We start from the raw sequence: 16,909 nt of genomic DNA, 5'->3' as shown, positions 1-16,909 counted from the left end.
TGATCGCTTCTAAACTAACTTTTGCGCGTATGCCCGTCGTTTGATGGTATATATGAAGAACTATTTTGCGTCAATATGTGCATGAGACGCTTCCAACAAACATTTGCTAAAATCACCATACTACTTATTGGTTGTGTACAGCTGTGCAGCATTTAAATTAATTTTAAAATGGTTCCTCGCTGGATATGATAAATAAATAGAAGCCTATTTGAAATGTATATGTTTGCATACGAAAGTACAACTTGTATTACAAAGAGCATTTTGTAGCATATATTTGTATTAAAACACAGTTTTTATGATTGGATGTTCGAATCATGATGCCGTGATCACGTTAAATCATTCAAAAATAGTATATTTTATAAGGCATAATTTCATTACTCCGCGGACAATATCTTAACGAATGCGCATTCGGAAAGTGTAGCAATTCTAGAGCATTTTATGCTGTCGTCTAAAAGCATGAACTAAAAGAAATTTTCTCTTTATCATGAATATCGAATATCAAAATACTTGTTCTTCGCGTTGTAATTGGTACTATTGAAATAGCATATTCAAAAGTAGTTCATACGCGAATAATGCAATTTATATCATGTAAAAGTTCGCACACATAATTGAACAAACAAGCGTGAAAAAAGCCAAAAGTTGAAACTTTCGGAAGCCACCTAAAATATCGCTGTAATGCGATTTTACGTCCGTGAAACCAGGTTTAATTACATATATTTTCAGGAGATATTCGAAACCGTATACCCCTCATTAACCTGTCTGCGGTTTATACAACATAATGGTAAACATTACCAGGACAACCATGCGCTGGATTCCAGGAATAAGAGATATTTACAAAACATTAAATGAAGCTAATTTGTTAACGTTTATGAAAGGAACGCATATCAGACAGAAGAGCAAGATAATGATGAATATCAGTGTAATTCTGTTCTACGAAGATTTTAAATTCTATCTCCTTTTCTTATATGACATAATTTTAAATTATTGTATTCAAATCTTTATTGCTTTTCCGATTAGATGTATTTTCTTGAGTTAAAGGCAGTGGATCAGATGCAAGTTCTTATTTAATAATCTCATTATGTCGTGTATGTTATATCTTGGGGAAAATGTTCTTTAGTAAATTGGTTCCAGACAGAAAGTGTTTGTTGGGTTATTTTATATAGCTAATATATAAATGAAAACATTAATAACAACAACACGTTTTATAGTATATGAATGAACACCAAACTCAGGTCAAACGTATGCGCTAAATGTTAATGATGTGTGTATCACCTGATGTGAAATAATCTTCCATTAGGATTAAAAAATGTTAACGATAATATGATAATAATATCGAGCATTATCTTTAGTAAACAATGTATTTTATGTGTAATTGCAAAATAATTACAGTTGTTTTATTAATAAACTCAATATTGTCTGAAAGTACCTGTATTTATGACAAATTCGTCGTTGTTATGGCTTGGACAAAAATATTGAATAAATAAAGACATCTAAGTGACGGGATCCAATCGAAACAATGTATAAACGCAAATGAATGTTTTTTCGCAGAAATTATTAGCATACATATCACTTTCACGGCGTTAATGTCTCTTCGAACGCAAGTGAACGTGAGAATCCGATCAATACGGAATAAAAAAGACGAATACATATGAAGTGGGCATTAGAAACTGATGTAATGTAACGGACATATCTCATGGATTTTTAATGAATGTCACACAGTGAATTGTGCAATCATTCACATCAAAGTGACTCAGCGTTACAATACATTAATTAAAGAACAAACAGTGCTTGAATGGAATATATATAAAACATTCTTTCTTTAAATACTTGCTTAAAACCAGATACGTCTTCTTGCCGATAATATAAGTGCTTATTAGCAGACTTATTAAGAAGTACAAGTCCGAAAACATACGTACGTTTAAGATTTGGCCATCCTCAGCTTTATGGCCGCCTGGCTTGCCACTCCTAACATATTTCTTATATATTGCGTGTGCATGCATGTCGCGGTGATTATATTCTTCACATAAACAGTGCGTCTGTTTATATACATGAGCGTCATTAATAAACTTGGTGATAATTCAAAACATTTTAATAGATCTAAAGCTTAGAAACCTTCATTACCACTTAGTTTTAATGTACTCGGTCATCAGTCATACAAAAACAATCTGAAGCGTATTACATTTCACATGAAAGAAATGCAATTTCATTCGCAACCATGCAAGACACATTATTTTAATAATTTACATTTGAAGAAATCATTTGTTTGTCTTCATGTATTATGGAAACCTTTATGTTTTAAGGATTGCACATCTTTAAGTACATTTTGTTATGTCTCGATTGCTAATAGTTAATCTCTTGTCTCCAAGCAATAATCATCCGCATACTTATACTTCCCTTGTTCGTCATACAATAGTTAATCTCTTGTCTCCAAGCAATAATCATCCGCATACTTATACTTCCCTTGTTCGTCATACAATAGTAAATCTCTTGTCTCCAAGCAATAATCATCCGCATACTTATACTTCCCTTGTTCGTCATACAATAGTTAATCTCTTGTCTCCAAGCAATAATCATCCGCATACTTATACTTCCCTTGTTCGCCATACGATAGTTAATCTCTTGTCTCCAAGCAATAATCATCCGCATACTTATACTTCCCTTGTTCGTCATACAATAGTTAATCTCTTGTCTCCAAGCAATAATCATCCGCATACTTATACTTCCCTTGTTCGTCATACGATAGTTAATCTCTTGTCTCAAAGCAATAATCATCCGCATACTTATACTTCCCTTGTTCGTCATACAATAGTTAATCTCTTGTCTCCAAGCAATAATCATCCGCATACTTATACTTCCCTTGTTCGTCATACGATAGTTAATCTCTTGTCTCCAAGCAATAATCATCCGCATACTTATACTTCCCTTGTTCGTCATACGATAGTTAATCTCTTGTCTCAAAACAATATTCATCCGCATACTTATACTTCCCTTGTTCGTCATACAATAGTTAATCTCTTGTCTCCAAGCAATAATCATCCGCATACTTATACTTCCCTTGTTCGTCATACAATAGTTAATCTCTTGTCTCCAAGCAATAATCATCCGCATACTTATACTTCCCTTGTTCGTCATATGATAGTTAATCTCTTGTCTCCAAGCAATAATCATCCGCATACTTATACTTCCCTTGTTCGTCATACGATAGTTAATCTCTTGTCTCCAAGCAATAATCATCCGCATACTTATACTTCCCTTGTTCGTCATACGATAGTTAATCTCTTGTCTCCAAGCAATAATCATCCGCATACTTATACTTCCCTTGTTCGTCATACAATAGTTAATCTCTTGTCTCCAAGCAATAATCATCCGCATACTCATACTTCCCTTATTCGTCATACGATAGTTAATCTCTTGTCTCCAAGCAATAATCATCCGCATACTTATACTTCCCTTGTTCGTCATACAATAGTTAATCTCTTGTCTCCAAGCAATAATCATCCGCATACTTATACTTCCCTTCTTCGTCATACGATAGTTAATCTCTTGTCTCCAAGCAATAATCATCCGCATACTTATACTTCCCTTGTTCGTCATACAATAGTTAATCTCTTGTCTCCAAGCAATAATCATCCGCATACTTATACTTCCCATGTTCGTCATACGATAGTTAATCTCTTGTCTCCAAGCAATAATCATCCGCATACTTATACTTCTCGTGTTCGTCATACGATAGTTAATCTCTTGTCTCCAAGCAATAATCATCCGCATACTTATACTTCCCTTGTTCGTCATACAATAGTTAATCTCTTGTCTCCAAGCAATAATCATCCGCATACTTATACTTCCCTTGTTCGTCATACGATAGTTAATCTCTTGTCTCCAAGCAATAATCATCCGCATACTTATACTTCCCTTGTTCGTCATACGATAGTTAATCTCTTGTCTCCAAGCAATAATCATCAGCATACTTATACTTCCCTTGTTCGTCATACGATAGTTAATCTCTTGTCTCCAAGCAATAATCATCCGCATACTATTACTTCCCTTGTTCGTCATACGATAGTTAATCTCTTGTCTCCAAGCAATAATCATCCGCATACTTATACTTCCCTTGTTCGTCATACGATAGTTAATCTCTTGTCTCCAAGCAATAATCATCCGCATACTTATACTTCCCTTGTTCGTCATACGATAGTTAATCTCTTGTCTCCAAGCAATAATCATCCGCATACTTATACTTCCCTTGTTCGTCATACGATAGTTAATCTCTTGTATCCAAGCAATAATCATCCGCATACTTATACTTCCCTTGTTCGTCATACGATAGTTAATCTCTTGTCTCCAAGCAATAATCATCCGCATACTTATACTTCCCTTGTTCGTCATACGATAGTTAATCTCTTGTATCCAAGCAATAATCATCCGCATACTTATACTTCCCTTGTTCGTCATACGATAGTTAATCTCTTGTCTCCAAGCAATAATCATCCGCATACTTATACTTCCCTTGTTCGTCATACAATAGTTAATCTCTTGTCTCCAAGCAATAATCATCCGCATACTTATACTTCCCTTGTTCGTCATACAATAGTAAATCTCTTGTCTCCAAGCAATAATCATCCGCATACTTATACTTCCCTTGTTCGTCATACAATAGTTAATCTCTTGTCTCCAAGCAATAATCATCCGCATACTTATACTTCCCTTGTTCGCCATACGATAGTTAATCTCTTGTCTCCAAGCAATAATCATCCGCATACTTATACTTCCCTTGTTCGTCATACAATAGTTAATCTCTTGTCTCCAAGCAATAATCATCCGCATACTTATACTTCCCTTGTTCGTCATACGATAGTTAATCTCTTGTCTCCAAGCAATAATCATCCGCATACTTATACTTCCCTTGTTCGTCATACAATAGTTAATCTCTTGTCTCCAAGCAATAATCATCCGCATACTTATACTTCCCTTGTTCGTCATACGATAGTTAATCTCTTGTCTCCAAGCAATAATCATCCGCATACTTATACTTCCCTTGTTCGTCATACGATAGTTAATCTCTTGTCTCAAAACAATATTCATCCGCATACTTATACTTCCCTTGTTCGTCATACAATAGTTAATCTCTTGTCTCCAAGCAATAATCATCCGCATACTTATACTTCCCTTGTTCGTCATACAATAGTTAATCTCTTGTCTCCAAGCAATAATCATCCGCATACTTATACTTCCCTTGTTCGTCATATGATAGTTAATCTCTTGTCTCCAAGCAATAATCATCCGCATACTTATACTTCCCTTGTTCGTCATACGATAGTTAATCTCTTGTCTCCAAGCAATAATCATCCGCATACTTATACTTCCCTTGTTCGTCATACGATAGTTAATCTCTTGTCTCCAAGCAATAATCATCCGCATACTTATACTTCCCTTGTTCGTCATACAATAGTTAATCTCTTGTCTCCAAGCAATAATCATCCGCATACTCATACTTCCCTTATTCGTCATACGATAGTTAATCTCTTGTCTCCAAGCAATAATCATCCGCATACTTATACTTCCCTTGTTCGTCATACAATAGTTAATCTCTTGTCTCCAAGCAATAATCATCCGCATACTTATACTTCCCTTGTTCGTCATACGATAGTTAATCTCTTGTCTCCAAGCAATAATCATCCGCATACTTATACTTCCCTTGTTCGTCATACAATAGTTAATCTCTTGTCTCCAAGCAATAATCATCCGCATACTTATACTTCCCATGTTCGTCATACGATAGTTAATCTCTTGTCTCCAAGCAATAATCATCCGCATACTTATACTTCTCGTGTTCGTCATACGATAGTTAATCTCTTGTCTCCAAGCAATAATCATCCGCATACTTATACTTCCCTTGTTCGTCATACAATAGTTAATCTCTTGTCTCCAAGCAATAATCATCCGCATACTTATACTTCCCTTGTTCGTCATACGATAGTTAATCACTTGTCTCCAAGCAATAATCATCCGCATACTTATACTTCCCTTGTTCGTCATACGATAGTTAATCTCTTGTCTCCAAGCAATAATCATCCGCATACTTATACTTCCCTTGTTCGTCATACAATAGTTAATCTCTTGTCTCCAAGCAATAATCATCCGCATACTTATACTTCCCTTGTTCGTCATACGATAGTTAATCTCTAGTCTCCAAGCAATAATCATCCGCATACTTATACTTCCCTTGTTCGTCATACGATAGTTAATCTCTTGTCTCCAAGCAATAATCATCCGCATACTTATACTTCCCTTGTTCGTCATACAATAGTTAATCTCTTGTCTCCAAGCAATAATCATCCGCATACTTATACTTCCCTTGTTCGTCATACGATAGTTAATCTCTTGTCTCCAAGCAATAATCATCCGCATACTTATACTTCCCTTGTTCGTCATACGATAGTTAATCTCTTGTCTCCAAGCAATAATCATCCGCATACTTATACTTCCCTTGTTCGTCATACAATAGTTAATCTCTTGTCTCCAAGCAATAATCATCCGCATACTTATACTTCCCTTGTTCGTCATACAATAGTTAATCTCTTGTCTCCAAGCAATAATCATCCGCATACTTATACTTCCCTTGTTCGTCATACAATAGTTAATCTCTTGTCTCCAAGCAATAATCATCCGCATACTTATACTTCCCTTGTTCGTCATACGATAGTTAATCTCTTGTCTCCAAGCAATAATCATCCGCATACTTATACTTCCCTTGTTCGTCATACGATAGTTAATCTCTTGTCTCCAAGCAATAATCATCCGCATACTTATACTTCCCTTGTTCGTCATACAATAGTTAATCTCTTGTCTCCAAGCAATAATCATCCGCATACTTATACTTCCCTTGTTCGTCATACGATAGTTAATCTCTAGTCTCCAAGCAATAATCATCCGCATACTTATACTTCCCTTGTTCGTCATACGATAGTTAATCTCTTGTCTCCAAGCAATAATCATCCGCATACTTATACTTCCCTTGTTCGTCATACAATAGTTAATCTCTTGTCTCCAAGCAATAATCATCCGCATACTTATACTTCCCTTGTTCGTCATACGATAGTTAATCTCTTGTCTCCAAGCAATAATCATCCGCATACTTATACTTCCCTTGTTCGTCATACGATAGTTAATCTCTTGTCTCCAAGCAATAATCATCCGCATACTTATACTTCCCTTGTTCGTCATACAATAGTTAATCTCTTGTCTCCAAGCAATAATCATCCGCATACTTATACTTCCCTTGTTCGTCATACAATAGTTAATCTCTTGTCTCCAAGCAATAATCATCCGCATACTTATACTTCCCTTGTTCGTCATACAATAGTTAATCTCTTGTCTCCAAGCAATAATCATCCGCATACTTATACTTCCCTTGTTCGTCATACGATAGTTAATCTCTTGTCTCCAAGCAATAATCATCCGCATACTTATACTTCCCTTGTTCGTCATACAATAGTTAATCTCTTGTCTCCAAGCAATAATCATCCGCATACTTATACTTCCCTTGTTCGTCATACGATAGTTAATCTCTTGTCTCCAAGCAATAATCATCCGCATACTTATACTTCCCTTGTTCGTCATACGATAGTTAATCTCTTGTCTCCAAGCAATAATCATCCGCATTCTTATACTTCCCTTGTTCGTCATACGATAGTTAATCTCTTGTCTCCAAGCAATAATCATCCGCATACTTATACTTCCCTTGTTCGTCATACGATAGTTAATCTCTTGTCTCCAAGCAATAATCATCCGCATACTTATACTTCCCTTGTTCGTCATACGATAGTTAATCTCTTGTCTCCAAGCAATAATCATCCGCATACTTATACTTCCCTTGTTCGTCATACGATAGTTAATCTCTTGTATCCAAGCAATAATCATCTGCATACTTATACTTCCCTTGTTCGTCATACGATAGTTAATCTCTTGTCTCCAAGCAATAATCATCCGCATACTTATACTTCCCTTGTTCGTCATACGATAGTTAATCTCTTGTCTCCAAGCAATAATCATCCGCATACTTATACTTCCCTTGTTCGTCATACGATAGTTAATCTCTTGTCTCCAAGCAATAATCATCCGCATACTTATACTTCCCTTGTTCGTCATACGATAGTTAATCTCTTGTCTCCAAGCAATAATCATCCGCATACTTATACTTCCCTTGTTCGTCATACGATAGTTAATCTCTTGTCTCCAAGCAATAATCATCCGCATACTTATACTTCCCTTGTTCGTCATACGATCCCATTGTGGTTGATAATACGCAGTATAAAGCACTGACGTATTATTATCGGTAAGTATGATTTTCACAATAATGTGATTAAAAGTGTGTGTTTCCTTTTTCAGAAACCTCGCTGTGTTTAGAACAACGAGCAATTGAACCCAGTTCGAAAACAAAACAAATACAATAAAGGTCAAAAGTGTTCTCAGGGAAAATCTACAACGGATTGTTTATAATAATTAATCGTTGGTGTAAAATGACGTATTTTTCTATTCAATTCAATTCCTTGAAGTGACAGCGGGTATATTATTTAATTGACAAGATATGCCATAATGAAACTTTGTATAGTATTATTTCTGTAAGTAACATATTTTATAGAGTTTGATAAATGAGATGTTTAAAACCAATCTAGGTAGTCATTCAAAACTTAAATAAACAGAAATCGATTATTTTTGTTAATACCAATAATATTTGTGTAGGCAGGGGTAAAAGGTTACATGAAAACATGGATACTACAACACAGTTTGAAGACAATATGCTGGATACGTTTGACGTATCGTCCTCGACAGCGTCGTCGATACAAGTTGGCTGGAATATAAGGTCGGCCCATGTGCCATTTGTGCAAGGTTTTAGGGTACATTATCAGAAGATCTCCAGCACGTACGTGCAATATGGACCAAGACTGTACCCGACCGAAAACGAATATGAAATCGGAAATTTAGTTGCAGATACATATTACAAAATATGTCTTGTTGTGTACAGGAACTACACGCATTCACCATATCGCACTTGCACGGACGCTTCAACAACGAATTGGCAACTGCCGGTTTCTATCGGCAGTAGTATTGGAGCTGTTCTTGCTTTGTCGGTGATTGTTCTTATAGTATTGCTTTCACGTTGTCAAATTCCTTTCAAAAACAGAGGGATAAAATCAAAGCGATTGCAAAAATATGACACAATTTTGTCGACATACCACGACGATCAATACGAATTCAGTGAGACAGTCACTCACGGAAACGATGAGGAATTTGTGTCAGAATTTGATGATGAAGCGTTCTACGATGTCTCTTTGCATGACAACAAACGACCTACGCGGCCGATTGTCGGGGAAAAAGTATGTGTTCATAATGGCCAATGCAGGGACCATATTAATTCTCACAGCAGTTCTCACAAACCTCAGAAGACTTATTGCGGACGAGCACAGTGTTCCCAGCCACATCCACATTCGCGCCAATTTCGGGCGTACTCAATCCAAGCAGATGGCAACGTGTGTTTTTTCAATCAGCCATGTTCACCTCTAGCAAAGGAACCGCGGCGATCAGCGTTTCACAGACAAGACTCGAAAGATTCGAGAACAAAAGAAGAACAGGGCTCACCACAAAAAGAATCATGGACTATCCCAATATTAAGTCCAGTGCAAGCCAAATATAACCCCGAAGAGACACAAACAATAATGCACAAACCTCACACAGTGCCGCATACATCAACGTTTCTGGACGAGGGAAAAGATGCGGCTTTGAAAGAGCCGTCAATAAAATTGAACTCCGGGCCTGAGAATCAAGCTATGAAACCACAGGTGGAGAAGCGCCTACTTATTACTGACATTGACTTTGATGATACAGATCTCAGTAATTACGGGGGGACAGGCGGAAAACATCGAAGAGATGCTGCATCGAACCCTATAGAAATGACAAGCAAAGAAAGAATGATTGCTCTTCCAGAGAGCGACTCATTCGACGAACATACCGTTTAACGACGAACATACAGTTTAATGCAGTTCAAACATTAGTGTTTTACATTATGGTTTTTGTAAGTCTCCTTTCAGAATAATACATGTAGGGATTTTATTAAATGGTAAAAGTGGGCATGCAAAACATTGTACGAGTAAACAAATAATAATATCATCAAGAAGTGTGAAAACAAGCTTTATAATGTATTTGATAATTTCAAGCACGGGTATATTTTGATTTGCACCGGTTTTATTGATACATTTTACCTATTTGAAATGATTGTTTTAATTTTAATAAAAAGTATTAAAAATTGATTTGTTACGTACAATATACCACAAATGATAATTATCATCTGTTAAAAATTAAAACAGTTAGAATATTCAGTAATGAACATGTGAAACTGGATTAGGCGAGAGAGAAAAACGTTATTTTCTTATTAAAATGTAAACATACATGTACATAAAGACATCAAGACATCACTCTCTCAACTGCAACGGGAAATTTTAAATACCGCACAAAAAGACAAAAACATAACACAATCTTACGTTTAAGTGTGAATATAAAGAAAGTGAACAATTTGAAACATTTCTGCTGCATTCCTTTTATTTACTAAGTTATTAAGTAAAGCCACTGAGTCAGGCTTTCTTTGATGATAAACATTATATTTCCACGTCATTCGACATCTTAAGTACGTTACATTTTATACTGATCTCCTATATAGTCGTTACTTATGAGAATAATCAATGATTTTCCCACACAATCTTAATAGCGCCCCTTGGTGCAAAAAGGTGCCATGTGACATTGCAATTAAAAGGCACATGGTTCCTTTTTGCTCCATTGGGGCGATCTAATCTTAAAGATAAAATATTATATTCTGTTATTGAGCTGTTTGTATTCCCTTGATAAATCCTAATAATAGTGACCCTCAGCCATGGCACATTGATCAATAATGCTGCAAATAAATGTACGCACATGCTCTGTAAAATGTGGGTAAAATGCATGTGCGTAAAGTGTCGTCCAAGATTAGCCTGTGCAGTCTGCAGTCCGCTTTTTTATATTTTTCGCTTACAGAGTCTCTTCTAAGCAAACATCCAGTTTAGGCGGAAAGTGTTGTCGCTGACTAGCCTATGTAGACTGCAAAGTGTTGTCGCTGACTAGCCTATGTAGACTGCAAAGTGTTGTCGCTGACTAGCCTATGTAGACTGCAAAGTGTTGTCGCTGACTAGCCTATGTAGACTACAAAGTGTTGTCGCTGACTAGCCTATGTAGACTGCAAAGTGTTGTCGCTGACTAGCCTATGTAGACTGCAAAGTGTTGTCGCTGACTAGCCTATGTAGACTGCAAAGTGTTGTCGCTGACTAGCCTATGTAGACTGCAAAGTGTTGTCGCTGACTAGCCTATGTAGACTGCAAAGGCTCATCTAGGACGACACTTTGCGCATAAGCATTAAATCCCCTTTTTCAGAGCATGGCTCATATGAATAATACCTGATAGTCCAGCGATTTTAAAGCCTCCGACTGTCGCTACTGATGGATTTGCCACTAGCGTAATATGAGCATTACTTTGTAACATAAACCACAGATGTTAGAGGTAAGTGATTGTGTTACACAAACAGACAAAACGTATGCAATAATGCGGTAGGTACATGAATGCTTATTCTATTGTCTCCAAACAAAATCTACAAATATGTTTGATGTCAATTTGTTACAAAATCATTTGTATTTAAAATGGCACAGCTGAAAATTAATTGTCATAGATATGTTAAAAGGTTTTTAATAGGGTGACAAATAATGATGGATTTCCCTCACACAATTCCACTAACACAGTTAAAATTGTATACATGTTGGATGACTTATATTAACTATACAATATATATTTTGGTGCATTAACAATTCATTTCATTTAACTATTTAATTCTTTGTTCAATAAATAGAGAACACATGGTTGGTGCCGAGATGGAGAAAGTTTATCTGGTGAGGCTTAGAAAAAGAAAATAGGGCGAGCTTTAGCGATTTATCCTGCCTCATGCCGTTGACACATTTTATCAAAGACAAATGATAAATTGATATAACAATTCTTGTCGGGCCACCTACATTCCTGACGATCGAATAACTACCGATTGTGTCACGTAAAAAATAGTTCCACATGAAACTTTTCCTTTTCATACTTTCCTATTGAAAATATGAGAAGAAATAAAAAACGAATCGAGAATGTGATAATTTTCTTGTTACAAAAATGAAAACAAAATGCAGCAGCAAAACAATAACTAAATTTTATTCACCTTAATGACAACTTTAATCCATTGCTTATAACAAAACATTAACAACGATATACACATCTATTTTCTGTTCTTCAATCCCTTTGTCGAAATCCATTTCTGTTTTTCCATCTGTATCGAAATGTATTTTAAACAACACTGTCACTATGTTTTGCTAGCGTTTGAATCGAATGCATACCATTCTGACCCAAATCCCGATTTACGAAATAGTAATCCTGTCGTAGCGAGTTATTTTATTCCTATCGAGGTTAACACTTATGAATGACAAACACACAATCCGGAATACGTTTATGATTCGTTCGATGCATTAAATTCTTTGAAAAAATACTGTTAAAACCACCACGTCAAAATTGTGCCTAAAATCCTAGGGAGAAACTAGATAGTATGTTTTGTCTGAGAAATGACGTCACACTAGATACGTCATAAATTGCGTCATCAAGTCAATGAAAATAATAAATACGGAGAGCTGGTTCGGAAATATGATTTTAAAAAGAAAAAAGGATGATATATAATATTAAACGATAACATTCATGATGCGTCCCAATAAATTTCAAAGGCCAAATATTAGAACACGTTAACATGTTAATCGGCGCGTAGGAATACCTACTTATTAAACGCTCACGTGATGTACTGCCGGATATAAACTAGTTTATACGACCCTGCTTTATTTGGTCAATGTTTGCCATGGAGGCAGGATGAAACTTGTTTATTGTATTGTAAGGTAGGGTCAATGGATCACTAACCTAAGGTTTTTTGTTACAGTAAGGCTTCCAATATCAGTATGATTATTTGTGAAATTAGTATATAGTCTAATCGACAAGCTAATGCAGATTTTATGCAGATATATGCGTGATTCTACAAATGACACTTTCAAAATTCATAGGAAAAACAAAATTTATGTTTATGTGCCCAAAACTGTGAAACTTTCCCTCACAATAGAACATTAAAACTAAGGCAACAGAGACTTAATTAACACATTTGGCAAACACCCAGATGCAAGCTAGAGGGTCATATTGAACTTTCCACACTTTTGAACATAGTAAATACATGCAGAAATATTGTGACAAATTCAATAATTGCTTCCATGGTGATGAAACACTATTGATCAATTTGCGCTAAAGACTTAAATGGTCACTTGCACGCAAACTGTCTACAGGCTGTTATCACACATTACAAACAGATTTTATGAAGTAGTTAAGGGTTTGCTTCTTAAGAAGAAATTATAAAATTTAAAGAAGCATTTTAAATGTATGTGTAACTTAAACCGATGATCTATTGGATAATATGTAAAAAGGCAAACATAACAACAGAACAACAGCTTGAAGGATATTATTGCCTCCATAAAAGCATATGCTGAATGAATTAATATGTGCTTTTTAGTTTTTTAATGTCAAAGTATTATAACTGATCTTTCAGGTTCTTAATTCATTTTTATCAAATATTGCTAAATATTCATACACAAATTATCTAAACAATATTTTAGCACATGCGATACCCTCTTTTCCATGAAATACAACCATTACATATTTTTTTTATTACACATGTGAAATACAAATTTTTTAACCGTTTTCATTGGATTAGTTTTCGTTTATTGACCAATCGCATTTTGTTATTTTGCTGAACTGACGTTGCAACGTCGAATGACGTCACGAAATGTAAACAACATTCGGGATTTATCGTTATGTTTGCGTAAATATTTATTTAATTTGCTAATTTAAAAACATGTGATAAAAACAATCGGACACTCGTTGTCATATCATACCATATTTTATTAAACTCGTCCAGGAAATTTGTTAGTAAGTTTGCCAAAGGCTCGTTTACTAATAAAATTCCTGAACTCGTTTAATAAAATATGGTATGATATGACAACTCGTACTAGATCCTATATATATGCATGTCTAAAATAAATTAATATTTGTACTGTCATTTTTTACCATATATTCACCCGCAATCGAAGAAGAGAGTTGCTTCACATAATGTTTAACACTGATCATAGTTGGAATATTTTTTTAAACAAAAAAACACTTGTTTATTCAAGTCGGCCATTTTTGACATTTTTCAAGCAGGAAAATTAACAAGAGCTGTCAGAGGACAGCGCGCTTGACTATTCGAGCGCTTGACAGTATAACATAAACCATCATGGGGTAATTGTTCAAATTATTCAATAAGGTTATAGTTCAGGTATAGTTTCCACAATCTATTGAACATTTGTTAAGACATTAAACAAACTAATAAGACTTTATTTAAAGTTTGATAGCAAAAGCTTGGGTGGGAAGTTTGGACGGTCCTTCAAAAATAAAGTAAATGAATATTTGTTGTTGTTTTTTAAACCATGTTTCATATAAAAAATATTCTTTTTGGATTGGGTGGGAGGGTTGAATGGGGGTTTAAATGTGGGTTGTGGTCATTTATTAGACGATCTATCAAAATGTCATGCTTTGAAGTAAACATAAATTGCTGTTAACACATTTTCTTGCACAATACTTTCAATAGCATAAAACATTGTGTTAAACAATTATTGAACACAAACAAGAAAACAAACAACAACCTTAGACCTATGCTTAATTTTCCCGGTAATTGGCATTGAAATCGTTCGAAATGATGGGTCGTCAGGGACAACGCTTATCGTTGGCAACAAAGTCTCTGCTCGAAGGCGTTCTCCAGGTCCACCCAATGTATCCAGAATGTGCTTGAAACTGTCGACCGCAGTTTTACAACTAAACATTTGTTTTCCTATGTAACAAATATCAGGAAACAAATGTAATTCAACAGTTGGTATCTTCGATAAACAAAGTCATTATAAATATATGTTCTTAAAAATTTATTATTATTTTAAAGTCATTTCATTATCTGAGTTTACCTCGAGGAAAGCTTTTAACGAGGGCAGAACAGGATTATCCCCTTCATCTTCGGCTTGTTGTGCAAGAATCTTTTCGTGAAATTTGAAGAAACAGTTGCCATTAGCAACCGAGGAAACCAATGTTACTAGTTTTGTTTCATCTAGGTTCACCCTTGGATTACTGTTGATCGACTCAAAAGTACTTTTCTCAAGTACATAGTCTAAATTGGCATAAGTTATTAACGTGTTTCCCAGTATCTCATTCTCGATGAAAACTTGAATCGTTTGATCCGGGAAATTCCATTTTCCAATATATGCATAACGTCTACATTTTAAATCGTGTTGCGGCTCCACTTCCATATAAGTTTTCGATGAAAATTGGCTTCTGTTGCTTAATTAACTTAGCAACATATTGTAGCCGAGCTTAGAATTCGGATTACTTTCTCTCATACTTTGGCAAGTATTTATATCCCCAGAGACGATTTCATCAAAATTGTATTCCTTTTGTGTGGTTGTAAGATCGATAGTTTATAATTGGTTTTTGCATTTTGACCATGGTCGCATAAGGATTAGTTTTGCCTGATTTAATGGCATCGCTGTTGTCCTTAAGTAATGTTCGATTGGCTGTTGAATGTTCAATGTTTGTGCTTGTATTTTGGAGATGAGAACATATTGTCATATCGGCATGCTGCTTTTCTTCACAAGGATCGCAGAAATCTGTTCTCTCACTTAAGGTTAGAGGGGATGTTTGTATGCTCAAACTTAACTTGCTCTAAACGACCGAATCAACGCAGCTGGAAGATGTACATGAAGTAACAGCTGTGCATTTATCATCATCGGATATATCTTTAAGCATTTGTGCAATGGATTGCTCACCAACTGACACTAGCTGTTTGTCTTCGTCGTCATCCAAATGACGGAGATACTCCGTTGCCAGCCGCTTCTCAAATCGAGAATCATTCACAACACAACCGGTTCTATATACACATTTTAGTACTGGTTCTTTTTCACCATCGCTATTAGCTATCCGTGCATCGACAGTATCAAGTGTCTCGGCTGCGTTTTCGGTTCCGATTGCGAGGCCTTCACTATCATCCGAATAACTCAGATACACGCTGTCTAGTCTAGCTTCAAACGCATCCTGGTAATCAGATTGAGGCATTGAAACTGCACTTTCAGACTCGTGAAGGACATCTTGAACAAAATGGTCCCACTCGACATCCGCTTCATCGCTTTCGTCACCCAAAAAACTTAAGCTTGCTATTTTCGTTACAACTGCATCGTCCAAAGGAACGCAATGTTCTATGACAAAAATACCAAGATCGCGTATTTTTTCCGCTAGTGTAGATGTCACCCCGCCATAGAAAGCAAACACTATAATGGGGTCCGTAAAGTCTACCGCATGAACCTTCGACGCCGCTATGTAATCCAAACCTTGGTCAACAATATCTCACTCACCAAATTGACCTTGTCCAATGCAAAATACACCCGAAAATCATAAAATATTTTTAAAACAAATAATACACTGGTTTGTCTCATGAAATAAATCAATCATGAATTTCATGCATCACACTGATCTATAAGGTTATTAAATCAGAAAATAACACTACGAATTTCAAAAACCTACAGTTTACATGTAATTGAGAAGCAACAAAGGTAGTACCAGCCCAGATGAGATGGCCGACGCCGGGGTGAGTAGGATAGCTCCACTATATATATTTCATATATAATAGTCGAGCTAAAAACGGAATACGACGTAAAGAGAAAAAAAAATTGCCTCCGTCAAGCGGTATACATAA

At 35.7% G+C, this 16,909-nt stretch overlaps 1 protein-coding gene across 1 annotated transcript in view; it reads right to left on the bottom strand.

Moving 5' to 3' along the window:
- Nucleotides 1-16,272, bottom strand: part of LOC127855938 (UPF0415 protein C7orf25 homolog) — a 35,538-nt gene extending 19,266 nt beyond the window's left edge. Inside the window, exons 1-3 of the mRNA XM_052391855.1 lie at nucleotides 15,987-16,272; nucleotides 15,133-15,331; nucleotides 14,820-15,006 (exon numbers count right to left, since the gene is read on the bottom strand). Coding sequence (XP_052247815.1) covers nucleotides 14,820-15,006; nucleotides 15,133-15,331; nucleotides 15,987-16,272 — 672 coding nt within the window. The remainder of the gene's footprint in view (nucleotides 1-14,819; nucleotides 15,007-15,132; nucleotides 15,332-15,986) is intronic.
- Between the last annotated feature and the right edge of the window lie 637 nt (nucleotides 16,273-16,909).

The sequence above is a fragment of the Dreissena polymorpha genome, chromosome 13 (assembly GCF_020536995.1).
Source record: "Dreissena polymorpha isolate Duluth1 chromosome 13, UMN_Dpol_1.0, whole genome shotgun sequence".
NCBI classification, from domain to species: Eukaryota; Metazoa; Mollusca; class Bivalvia; order Myida; family Dreissenidae; genus Dreissena; species Dreissena polymorpha.
The sequence above is the reverse complement of the archived record's forward strand: the minus strand, read 5'-3'. Positions and strand labels throughout refer to the sequence as shown.